The sequence below is a fragment of the Sceloporus undulatus genome, chromosome 6 (genome assembly GCF_019175285.1).
Source record: "Sceloporus undulatus isolate JIND9_A2432 ecotype Alabama chromosome 6, SceUnd_v1.1, whole genome shotgun sequence".
Taxonomy (NCBI): Eukaryota; Metazoa; Chordata; class Lepidosauria; order Squamata; family Phrynosomatidae; genus Sceloporus; species Sceloporus undulatus.
Genome location: NC_056527.1, coordinates 99,866,912 through 99,880,391, shown reverse-complemented (window position 1 = coordinate 99,880,391; position 13,480 = coordinate 99,866,912). Strand labels below are relative to the sequence as shown.

Sequence of the window (13,480 nt, the reverse complement as noted above, 5' to 3'; positions counted from 1 at the left end):
GGGGTTTTTGTCCATTCAGAAATTGCTGGAAAAGAAGTCACAACTGTAAACATTTAATGAATGCCAAGCCTTCCAAACCATACATTTTCAAATTTGATTTGTAGCCCTGATGGATAGCCAGAGTGCCCCAGTAAGGTGTGTCCTTGGTGAATTTTTTTTCTGGTGCATTTTTGAAGGTTGATTTATGAGAGTCAATGGGCTGGATCTAACAGACATTAAAGGATCCACTGAAGTCAATGAGACTTACATTAGTAACGTAAGGCTCATTGATTTCAGTGGATCCTTTAATGGCTATTAGAAATGTAAGTCCCATTGATTTCAGAGAACTACATTTTTACCTACCCCATTATTAACAATTTGCAAAAATAGAAATATTCAAATGTCATTGAAGCATAGAAAAATAAATATCACTTATATTTCTAAGATTAGTGTTCATTCTAGTCCTGTATACAAGTGGGCAGTATCTGATCTCAAAACCATATATGAAAACAGGCAGCATTATTATAGCGAAGCAACAATACCAGCAAATGCTTAAAGATACATACACACTCATGTTTGTGTATGTGAGTTCAGCTTGCCTGCCAACTTATGGTGATGGCTGACCCTGACAACCACAAATTAAGTCTAAAGTAATAATAATGCATATTCTTTATTTATTTGTCAAGACAGCCACAAGTAGTGCATATCTCCTCTCTCTCTGGCTTTGCTTTGTGAACGAAGATTCAGAAAGGACTCATTGGTATACCAAAGGGTGGAGGGGATATATGGCTTTCTAGTTATTATTGGACTGCATCTCCTATCAGCCCTAGTTTGGAAAATGGTGAAAAGTGATTACAGTTTCTAGTGGGCCAGACATCACCCACCACAGCTCTTCTGTCTTTGGTGATGCTTTGACTCTGACTGCCACAACATGAAATGTTCCCCAACAAGCCAACACTATTGGAAAAGGAAATAAACATTTGGAAAATCAAACTTCTCAGCACTGTCTCTGACTGATAGTATATTTGGTGGACTGATGAGGTACATTTTGTTTTCTAATGTGAATGTAGGTGAACAGTATTTTTTTTTTTTTTTTGGTAGCTTATTAACAATTAAGCAAATATCTTAACTCTCCCCTACTAACTATCCTATCTCTGCAAACGTCTTGTACTATCTCTGGCCATAAGTACATTTTGCACATTTCCCTGCACTTTGATGACATTTGGATTGAACTTTCTGACCAGATGTATTTAAACATTTGTTTCTACAAGTCAGAGTAGGGATTCTTCCATGCTAAGTGGGATATTAAGACAATGGAATGAGGTGTGATAATAAAACAACAAAGTAATGAGGCATGTATTAACATCCGTAAATCTATGAAACTGTATATATAACTCAATATAAAATGAAAACTCAGTAAAAACTCAGTATAAAATGAAAAATCACAACTTTGTACCCCCAGAGCCAGATCAAGATAGTTTGCTGCCTTGGACCAAGATGCAGGTCTCACATATTTCCATGCAAAGCAGCTGAACAAGCTAGCAACTGAATCATAACATTGGCAAAGAATGGTGCCTTCACTACATATGAGGAAAACAGGCTTCCTTAGGAAGAGCACAGGGCTGGTAATATGGCACACACAGTTCTGTCCTTCAAAACTTCACTGCTGCTGCTGCTACAAATTCAGCCTCATGCCCACTTACTATATGCTTAGACAAATGCTGCAATGCAATAGTGATCCAGATCCCCTCCAGTTTGTGTGAATATTGCAACACGTGTGCATAATTCCTGTTTGCGTGTGGCCTTGACTGGCTGCATCCCTTCCTGCTCAGTCAGAATCTGTTTCCAGTAGTGATTTCTTTAATGCATTGGAAGAAAGCAGATAGACAAGACTTAGGAGCTTATCGAACAAGGCTTTTAGAATGAGACTGGAGTGGATCGAAAGGGGCTAGGAAGGGAACAGAACAGGGAAAGTACACATTTTGCCACACGGGAGAATACCGCCGATGCTGCCAGAAATCCCCAATCCATTCTCCATCTGTCCCATAACAGCCAATTTTCAAGAATGATTCTGAACAGTTCTTGAAAATCCGCTGCTGTGAGACAGATGGGGAACAGATTGGGGATTTCCAGTGGCATCGGCAGCATTCTCCCATGCGATAATATGTATACTTTCCCTGTTCCCTTCCTTTCCCACCCCCTTTCCTTCCGCTCCAGTCCTGTTCTAAAAGCTCTGTGTGATAAACTTATTAGAAATGGTTCAGGCTAGCAGCAAGCATTACCACATGACAGCAAGCATTATCCAAAAGAAATGGTGATTTGGTGGTGCTTTCTGTTATCTGCTCCCAGAGACAGCTGCCTTACTTTCACTAATTATATGATGATCCAGTCAAAGTTACCTTTGACTATGGAGTTAACAAGTCCAGTATGGCTATCTACACCTGTTAGGATTTCAAGAAGAGACTTTTCTAAGTTCTGCTTGTATATAAAATGATATGGACCATAGTAAGCATGGATCTATAGAATAAATTCTACAGCTCAGATTAATTCCATAAAGATTTTTGTTCAACATTATTCCTTGAAAGATTTTGAGAGGCCCATTACCACGAAATCAGAAAAGTCCCAAAAGAGGTCAAGCTCTCAATCCACTGATTTTGTAATACCACTAAAATGTTCTCCCTGACACTCTCTCTTTCACACATGCACACACAAACCTTCGTACCTTCAAATAAGCTTCCACCTTTGGTGCTTTGACCTCTTTCCTCAGCACATCAGGAGAGCTAGATTAGATATGAATGGATCCTATAGTATTTTTCCATTTCTTCTACAGAACATTGAACAACAATTCTTTAATAAACGTACATGGTTTTCCAGCCGGTAGTCTCCAGCTACAGTTTTTATATATATATATTCATCCTTCATCTGAGAAGACAATCTCTCTGGATATCTAGTCCACCGGGAATTCTGTTATGCATAGAGGGCATTCATTTGAATCAAAAGAATTATGTAAGAAAACATGGACCTCTTTGTGCTTAAAATAACACAAGCCACACTTTAAGGGACACATACCCAACCTTTTAAATATCTTTTTATTTTATATTTTATTTTCCTCTCTATAGATGGCTGGAGGGTGGGGGTCATGTTAAATGTGCATGTTGCCATACCTAAATTTTCCCAGTGAGAAAATAACAGTCAGTAACAAGAGTTATATCTGGAAGTTAAAATGAGACACTTATTTGGTGTTTGCTTTCCTAGAACCTAAAGTTATTGAATGGAATTGATAGGCAATGGGTTTGGCAAAGACATGTACTTCCTGATACATTGAAAAATTCAGTTTCCATACCTTCTCAAATATAAAGAAGTGATGTGTTAAATCTGAGCCACACTGTATTTAACTATTTACAACAGGTCTGGGAAACTGTCATTGGTTAAGCGTCAACCATTAGAGGGCCACTTGCATTACCACATAACCCTACTTTTTCTTCAAAATTCCCTCAAACACTGTCTATGGGATATCAATCCAACTGCATCCCCACTTTTTGACGCCCCCCCCCCCCCCGGGCATTTTTAAGCCCAGGAAAGGCTTTTTTCCCCCCAAACAGGACGTCATCCGGAAGAAAACTTCAAAATAGGTCCACCCTAGACTAAAATGCCCTTGCTGTTGTTGTGCCTTCCAGTCATTTCTGATTTATGGCAACCCTCAGGTAGACTACCAAAGAGTTTCTTGGCAAGATTTATTCAAAGAGGCTTTGCCTTTTCTTTCCTCTGTGGCTCAGAGAGTGTGACTTGCCAAAGGTCACCCAGTGGGATTCCATACCTGAGCAGGGATTTGACCTCTGGTCATCAGAGTAATAGTCCAATGTTCACACCACTACACCCTGCTGACTCTCAAAAATGGTCAGAATGTGGCATAATTTTCCCCATAGCTGATAAAGAATATTAGGTGCATTTGGAGACAAAACAATAAAGGAAATAAATGGGGGGGGGGGCGGTTGCTGGAGTCACAGTATATCTCTGGGATGACATGTGATTCTCAGGCTTCATTTTCCCCATCCTGGCTTCATTTTTCCCACTCTGTCCTGCAGTGGAGTCTTCTTTAGTCTGCAGTGTGGACAAAGCAAGAGGTCCCTCCCCGACTACTTCTCCCTGCAATGGTCAAATCAGATAGATCAGCCTTTATATCAGACTGTTGGATTTTTTGTTTTGTTTTGTTTTTAACAGTCTGTCACCTGCTGGCCATATATCCCAGGGATGCCAAGTGCTCATATTTCTCCTCATACCCTGAACTTTAATGGGAAATACATGCAGGACTGGCTCTGATTCCCAGGTGAGCAGCAAGCATGGCAAATTCCTTCATGTGCCTGCTTAGTGGTCATGGAAAGGGTGAAAATCTCAGGATTTCAAGGACAGAAATATGGTTCCCTTAAGCTTCACTGAATTGCTCCTTCTAGTTTATTTCTGTTGCTCTATGGGTAGGACAGGGGAGAGGTGGGGGCTAGCCATGCTCCAGCCTTTTCCAAATGGTGACCTGCAGGAGGTTTTCACTACCTGCAAGGTCCACTTCCCCATCTGAGAATGAAGACAACTTGGGTGGTGCTCACCTGGGATCATTTAGCAGGCTCCTTATCCCAACACCCACCCCTCCAGTGTCATGTTGGCTTCTGACTTTTATGTCAGAACAGAAGCAATACGTATGACTTATCTGCACCACATAGTTCTCAGGATGAACTCTAATCATGCTGAAGGCCTAGTTTATTATATCCCTGGTACTATTTCATCCCCTAGCTCACTGGCAGTGAAATTTTGCAGCAGTGGGAAGCCACACCATACAGTCAGCTACTGTCAACTTTCATGTCTATCCACTTGTCTTCTACTCTGACTGGAACATTTATCACTGGCAATGCAACATCCTGAAGCTAAACCTCTTAGTGATGGTGCCTTACCACCTAGAAAAGATGGGCGCTATTGCAGCTGAAGGGAGAAATACTACCGTTATTGCCACTGTAATATCCTATGCTGTGTCTTAGTTGTGTTCTAGTCTGCTAGGCCTCCTCCCCTAGATTTAAATTGGCATTCTCTCCTGATGATGACCAAGAAACCAAGAAGGTTGATGCTGAAGCATGCCAGCATCTAGTTCATCATGAGGCTTATGTTTACATATGCTACTATGCTGTGTGTATTTGTGGCATTGATATGGATAAAAATAGGTAATTTACATGTAATACTCATCACACTACTGGTTTTTATTGGGTTTTTTATTTTTGCTCCCCCCCCCCTCAAAAACACTGCATTTTCCATTGGTGAGGTCTCTTATCTTTGTGCTCTATGATGTATTGATTTTTTTTTACCAAACAGTGATAGTCTTCCAATTTTTAAAAATCTATTACCTTGTTTGTTTTGTCAGTTAAAGATTTGCTAGATAGACATAACAGACTTATATAATGCCATGTAGGCTGCTGGTGCTTGAATCAGTGGAATGGGCTGTTACACTGGTGTGGTTTGCTTTTTCAGGTCTATACACCCAGGCAGGAAGAAGACAAAGAAGCCGATATTGGAAAAGAAAGCTATATTACAGGATCTTCAGCAGCTCAAAGGCTTGTAGGTAGTTGTCTTTCCTGACAGTGGTATGTTTTTTTTCCTTTGCCTTTGTTGTCACCAGTATATGCATGGCCATTTTGCTGCTGTCACTTCCACCATGATCACATCATTGCCATGATCTATGTCAGTATGGCTATGTTCACCAACAGGATTTTGGCTTTGATGTTGCAGAAAGTCCATTTTTAACCCACCTTTGCCCTCTGTAATACATGAAACAGCAAGCTATGCACTATCTTGTGTTTTTATGTTTATGCATACTTAGCTGTAAAATGTATGCAATGTTGAAGACAAAATGCAAGCACATTTCAGAGTTTTAATATATGAAGAGTTCAGAGAAAGAAGGTTGAAGTTTGAAGCATGGCAACTCTAGCAATTTGCACTGACATTTTTTTAAGCAGATATTTAAATAGACTTCAGTTCCTCATATGAAAGAAATAAATTAAGACAGAAATTAAGAAAAATAGGTGCTGTTCCAAGTAAATAGGCACAAATGAAGAAAATGTGCTGGCCTTACACAGCGACAGCTTAATTTATATTTGCCTACAAACAGTGCATTTCCCCCACACTTTTAGTCTTATTGCCCAGAAAGTAAAGGAGAAGATTCTGAGTGATTTTGAATACAAAACATTGGCCCAAAATAGATGGGCCAAATAAAGTGGCTTCCAGCCACTTTGGGAGTGTGGCATTTACATGATGCACACCCCCAAAGTGTCCAGAAGCCATACAGAGGACACACCAAGGCAGCAAGAGCCAGCTCAAAAGGGAGCAGATTAAATCTGCTCCTGCTGGCAGCCCATTTGAGACCACGGCAATGGCCCACTTTGGGAGTGGGCCATGTGGTCACCGTAGTCCTGGCATGATTAGTTATGAAGGAGATGGAGGCCGCTCTTTCTGGGCCATCTGCTTCAGGCCATTGACAACACTGGGCAGTCCTGCAACTGACTATCTCAGTTTCATAATCCTGTAGCAATCACATTGCAGTTATGAACAAAGATAAAGATATCTGGAAATGGAGCTATGCGTGAACAAATCTCACTCCTTTTTCCCCCCTGGTAGCACAGACTAATCCCATCCTATCCTACTTCTGTATCAGTTTCCTTTTAAAAAAACACTCAAAAATTTACACACATTTTTGTAGGTGGTCTTGCTTAATATACATATATTTACAAGGTTTTTCCTAAAATATGTAGCCTTTTATAAAAAAGGGGGGAGGGGAAATAAACATAACAAATATCTTTTTGTTGCTGCTGCTGTTGTTGTTGTGTACCTTCAAGTCATTTCCAACTTATGGTGATCCTAAGGCAAACCTATCACAGGATTTTCTGGGGCTGAGAGTACATGACTTGCCCTAGGTCACCCAGTGGGTTTCCATGGCTGAGCAGAAAGTTGAGCCCTGGTCTCCAAGGTTGTTATCCAATGCTCAAACCACTACACCATGCTGAGTCTAGATGCTTTTTTGTTTGCAATTTCACCTAATGTGCACATTTTGTAAACAATAATAAAAACAGAAAAGAAAAATAAGATGTGAAGGAATCTCAACTCCTTTGATCACTTTGCAAACTAAGATTTAGCACAATTGATTTGTTTTCTCATAACCATTTTGAAATATTGGACCAGGCTGAGATTGTGTACTCTACTGCCCATGGGAACTAACAACACCATATAGTCCCATGGGCATTCTTTGAAGTACTATCAGGATGCAGTTTTAAGTGAAAAAGCCACATGATGCTGCTGGTATATGCAGAGCTGCAAGAAACAGTTAAGAAAGACCTCTGAGCTGCACCATGGAATTAACAAGAGAAGCATCCCACATGCTTCCTTACATATGCTAACATTCCTTTAAGTTTCATTTCTCCCACATATACCTCAGCAAAAGCAATGAAAATTGCATTAGCTTCTCAGAGGATGAATAGACCCAGACCATTAAGGAACAGGTTTTATCTCAGAAGTAATATGAGCCACATTTCTAACCAAATAATTTAACTACAATACCTCACTGGAGTTGGGAATGTGGGAGAGCAGGTTTTTTTTCCTGGTGAAAACCAACTAGCTGTCTTGAGGACTGATACTGTATATCATATGCAGTTTTGAGGTCTTCTGATAGCAAAGACTAATCCCATCTCATCCTATTTCCATATCAGTTTCTTTTAGTATATCCCACTATTCTTCCACTGTATCTCACTCACTTTTCCACAGAAGAACTCATGGATAATGTATATGATTTTAAGGCATTCCCCGTTCAAGCTTGGACCATTACAATATTAACTTAAATTCACCTAGTTTATTCAGTTATGATCATTTATAAAGTAGTTGAAGGGATTCTTAATTGTAATGCAGTTAAAGTAATGCAAAGAATTTCCATGTTTTATTTATTTATTTATTTATTTATTTAAGTTTTTAATCTCTTTTTTAATAAATCAAAGCAGTTTACAATATTGTAAGTAAAAATGATACATATAAAATCAAAGGCTAAAGCCATACAGCGGTAATGAAAAAAAAATCATCAAAAGCTCTTGACTCATGAGAGGTAAGTGACTAGGAAAACACCTGGGCCAACGCAGTTATTGGGGGCCTATCTGGTCTCAATGAAGAAATTGTTCCATCCGGTGGATGTCAGAATAGAAAAGTCAGTCTTCCATACCATGGTTTTGGCAAATGAATGCTGGCTTTTTCTGTCATATTAGCAGATGTTTACTTGATGTATTGCATACTTACAATTCACTGGCTACATGTTTAACTAATTTTGACATTAGACTAACAATGGGATGAATTTCTAAATATTCTCATGCATAGTTCTAGGTACTTTCAACTTTATGCACAGGATAATTGCAATGTCGCACGGCATCGTGTGATAATCTTTGCCAAACTGTGCGATATTGACAGGGGCATCCCACTATGCTCCCATTTTTTTTGCCGGTGTGATAATCTCCATTGTTGTTTATTTGTCCATGATTGAACAAACAGCTTTCCAAATAGCTAAAATGTAAGATTCTGATCCCTTTCACATCTTTCTGTTTGTGTGGGTATGTCTGTGGGTGCTCTATTTAAGGAAACATTAAAAATATTATTGCTCACCTGCAATCCCCTCTACAATTTCAAGATTGTACTTCCTTGTTTTCACTTCACAATCTTTGATGAATAGATATGAATTGATTTCACAAGGCCTTTTGAAGATGAAAGTGGTCTGTGGTTTTAGACCATAGATCATTACTGGGATATTATATTTTGTTGACGTTGTATTCCCTGAGTTATTCTCAGTGGCACAAGTTTTCCAATCATTTTCCTCAAGGCATCCTTGAATTCCTTGTTTCTGAGACTATAGATAAAAGGGTTGATCATGGGAGTCAGGATTGTGTAGAAGACTGAGAAAACTTTGTTCAGATCCTTCAGAGTGCTGGTTTTTGGTAAGATATATACAATGGTTAGGGTTCCATAGAAAATTGTGACCACAATAAGGTGAGAGGAACAAGTAGCAAATGCTTTACTCCTGCCTGTAGTTGAAGGGATTCTTAAAATAGTGGTGATGATGCAAACATAGGAAGCCAGTGTCAGCAGCAATGGAGGCATTGTGCATGCAGAGCCCAGGACTTTCATCACCATTTCTGTCTGCTGAATTTCACTACAGGAGAGTCTTAACAATGGTGTGTAATCACAAAAGAAGTGGTCAATTTCATTGGGGCCACAGAATATCAACTGTGACGCAAAGGATGTTGTAAATGCACTAGCCACAATGCCAATTATCCAAGACACAAAGGACAATTGAACACACAATCTGTTGTTCATGAGGGTTGCGTAATAGAGTGGTTTACATATGGCTAAATACCTGTCGTAAGACATTGCAGATAGGAGATAACTTTCAGCTCCAGCTAAGAAGGCAAAGAAGTAGAACTGTATAAAACATCCAGTGAATGAAAGTCCATGATAGTTAGTTATAAAACTACCTAAAATCCTAGGAAGAATTGTTGAGGTGTAGCAGGTCTCCAGAATAGACAAGTTCCCCAAGAATAAGTACATAGGTTTGTGCAGATGATGGCTAGATAAGACTACTGTTGCTATGAGGATATTCCCAGCCATTGTCACCACATATATCACCAAAAACACAACAAAGAGGACAATCTGCAATTCAGGAACAGTCTTGAATCCCAGGAGGATGAATTCTGTCACCATTGTTTGATTAATGGTTTCTCTTTTTGCCATTGATAATTTCATTCAGTAACTGAAAAAATGCTGGAAAAGGAAGCACAATCATAACAAGTCAGCAAACATCATCCACACAGACCCATTATAATTCAAATATAAATAGTGCATTTGCACCTCCCACACTATAAAAAAATAGAAAATAGATGTGATCCAATATATTTCTTTGCAAGGTCATATATTGATAACAGTCACATGGGTTGCATTTTATATGAGGATTCCACTCCATCCCCTCTATAATTAAAATAAATTGTTGAGAGCTATTACGTGAGAGACAGAACATGAAAAATTATATTACAGAATATTATTAAAATTGTTTCTGAAGTCCAAAATGGTGCACTGCTGTATCCTACCTTATAGATATTCTGGCTCTGAAAATCTCACAATGGAATTTGCATAGTGCTTCTGTAAAACTAATGTAAAGACATACCAAAATATATTTCTTTGTAGTATTAAGACTATGAATACCTATAGTAGGTATTGGATGAGATTTAGATCAAATCATCTGACAAGACAAGACATGACAATACATGACAAGACAAGACAGAGTGTTATCTCATATTGGTCAGAATCCAACTGGTGACCAATGCCAGCATCAGGCTACCACAGGGTGCTTTGTGGAGTGTAGAAACAACAGGAGAAGTGGGGATGACAGAGAAGGTTGTTCTGTTGACTCCTTAGCTGTTCAGAAGCTAGCAGAAGAGTTTCCTCTCCTGAAGGAGATTGCTATCTCTGCTGCCCTCTCCTCATATATGCCATTTTAACCTAACTGCTTATCTCACCTATGCTGGTGAAGTTATGACAGACAACAGGACCATAGCCATTTACTGTCATGGAGAAAAGTTTAACTCCAGTGGAGGGAGGAGCAGAATAAGTTGAATTACTTGATTGTCTTACACTCAAAGCAAGTAATGACAATTTAAATATATCAATATAGTCTTGAGGTTTGCTCAGATCAGTGATATATCTAGCCTGCACTAGCAGCTGATAGCTTCCCAATGGAAAAAACAAAAGTCCTTTCATATCCTTGTCACTCCAGGCTGTTTTACATGGAAAAGCAACAGCCTGAATGGTCTGATCCACAGACTGTCTGCACAAACAGTACTTTCTTATTGTTTGTTTCCAGCTGCGTTCAGAGAGTAGAGTTTAAATGACACATGCCTCAAATGTGGCCAGAAACCGCACCGATGCTGTTCCATCACCAAAAAGGATCAGGAAGAACTGGTCCTTCCTGTGGCCTGGTTCAGGACCATGGTGGCTGTGGTCCTTTTTGCCAGCCAGTTACAGGCCATTGTGAAAGAAGACCACCTTATTTTGAATATGTTCATCTACATTAACTAAAGAACTGCTATTCAAAGCGAAAGTCCATGTACCAGTGCCAGTCCATGATAAAAATGCAGGATGAAAAGTAACAACTGTAATCAAGGGGAATAAATATTTTGCCAGCCCTATACACATGGGCTCACCTGACAGCTGATGATACTACACTGATCTAAACAGTGGCAGTCTTAATTTAAAAAAATTCAAGGTGCCCATTAAAATGTCTTGCAATTTCATATGACTATTTGAGAAATGTTCTGAGTGAGGATAAACTCCTATTATGCAAATTCTCTCTCCCTCTCTTTCATGCACACACACACACACACACACACACACAGAGAGAGAGAGAGAGAGAGAGAGATCTTTGTACCTTTAAACAAAATCCTGACACTCCTACTTTGAACTCTACTCTCTACATATCAGGCACACCGGACATGAATCCTCTGGTACCTTTCCATTTTCTCCATGCAATGTATCTCTGCACAAGGAAAAACCATGTATGATGTTCCAGCCTGGTGACACCTTGTACCTATTTATCTTTCTTCAAAGAAAATGTATCTCTCTGGGAACATTTGCTGCAGGGAATTCTGTTAAGCATCCAGAGAACTCATTTCCAATCAAGAAAGGGAGAAAGGAGAGAAAGAATTTTTTTTTTGTTTTTAATTAACATCTTTGTTCTTTAAAAGACTGTGATGCAGTCCCTGAAGGTATTCACTGGCATATGGATGTTTTCAAAATAAACAAACTCAGATGAGTTCCATAAAGGTTTTTGTTCAACATTCTTCCTTGAAAGATTTTGAGAGGCCCATTACTATGAAATCAGAAAACAGAGGTCAAGCTCTCAATCCACTGATTTTGTAGTACTACCAAAATATTCTCCCTGACACTCTCTCTTTCACACATGCACACACAGACCTTCGTACCTTCAAATAAGCTTCCACCTTTGGTGCTTTGATCTCTTTCCTCAGCACATCAGGAGAGCTAGATTAGATATGAATGGATCCTATACAACTTTTCCATTTTCACTACAGAACATTGGACTACAATTCATAGAATCATAGAATCATAGAGTTGGAAGAGACCACAAGGGCCATCCAATCTTACCCCCTGCCATGCAGGAATTCTCAATCAGAGCATCCTCAACAGATGGCCATCCAGTTTCTGTTTAAAGACCTCCAAGGAAGAAGACTCCACTACACTCCAAGGGAGTTTGTTCCACTTTCAAACAGCCCTTACTGTCGAGAAGATCCTCCTAATGTTGAGGTGGAATCTCTTTTCCTGCAGTTTGCATCCATTGTTTTGTGTTCTAGTCTCTGGAGCAGCAGAAAACAAGCTTGTTCCCTCCTCAACATGACATCCCTTCAAATATTTAAACAGGGGTATTATATCACCTTCACTTCTCTAGGCTAAATATTCCCAGCTCCCTAAGTCGTTCCTCATAGGGTATGGTTTCCAGACCTTTCACCATTTTAGTTGCCATCCTTTGGACATGCTCCAGTTTCTCAACATCCTTTTTAAATTGTGGTGCCCAGAACTGGACACAGTATTCCAGGTGGGGCCTGACCAAAGCAGAATAGAGTGGCACTATTACTTCCCTTGATCAAGACACTATACTTCTATTGATGCAGCCTAAAACCGCATTGGCCTTTTTAGCTGCTGCATCACACTGTTGACTCATGTTCAACTTGTGATCTACTTGGACTCCTAGATCCCTTTCACATATAGTCTCATTCAGCCAGGTGTTCCCCATCTTATATCTGTGCATTTCATTTTTCCGCCCTAAGTGCAGTACTTTACATTTCTCCATGTTGAATTTCATTTTGTTAGCTTTGGCCCAGTTTTCTGGTCAATTCAGGTCATTTTGGATTTTGATCCTGTTCTCTGGGGTCATCTGTAAATTTGATAACTATGCCAGAAGTTCTGTCATCCAAGTCACTGATAAAGATGTTGAATAGCACTGGGTCCAGGACAGAAAATGTAATCTCTCTGGGCACATTTGCTGCAGGAGATTCTGCATTTGGAGAACTCATTTCCATTCAAGAAAGGGAGAAAAGAGATGAAGAAAAATGTTGTTGTTGTTGTTGTTGTTTTTTAAATGAACATCTTTATTCTTTAAAAGATTGTGATGCAGTCCCTGGAGTATTCACTGGCATATGGCTTTTTTCAGAATAAACAAATAAACCATATCTTTTCCACCTGTGGTGGTGATGGGGGAAGAGGAGAAATGTATGAATGACATAAACCCAGTTCAACTAGACTTAATGGCCCTTGCGGTCTCATCAACTATGATTCCATGAAATATTGCTGCAACTTTACTGGGTATAGCTTTGACAGATTTTGGTGCCAAATAATGGAATGATCCCATGAGGGGCAGGATAGGTACATT

General features: G+C 39.5%; 1 protein-coding gene across 1 annotated transcript; it reads right to left on the bottom strand.

Annotated features, from left to right (window-relative positions):
- Window positions 1–8,001: 8,001 nt before the first annotated feature.
- On the bottom strand, window positions 8,002–10,367 carry LOC121934176 (olfactory receptor 6B1-like). The gene has a single exon (XM_042474403.1). It carries the CDS (start codon window positions 9,784–9,786, stop codon window positions 8,785–8,787), a length of 1,002 nt encoding a protein of 333 aa, XP_042330337.1. The 5' UTR covers window positions 9,787–10,367; the 3' UTR covers window positions 8,002–8,784.
- Between the last annotated feature and the right edge of the window lie 3,113 nt (window positions 10,368–13,480).

Coding starts and splice junctions, on each gene's coding strand:
- LOC121934176 (XM_042474403.1), bottom strand. CDS start 9,786: ATGAAATTATCAATGGCAAAAAGAGAAACCATTAATCAAACAATGGTG.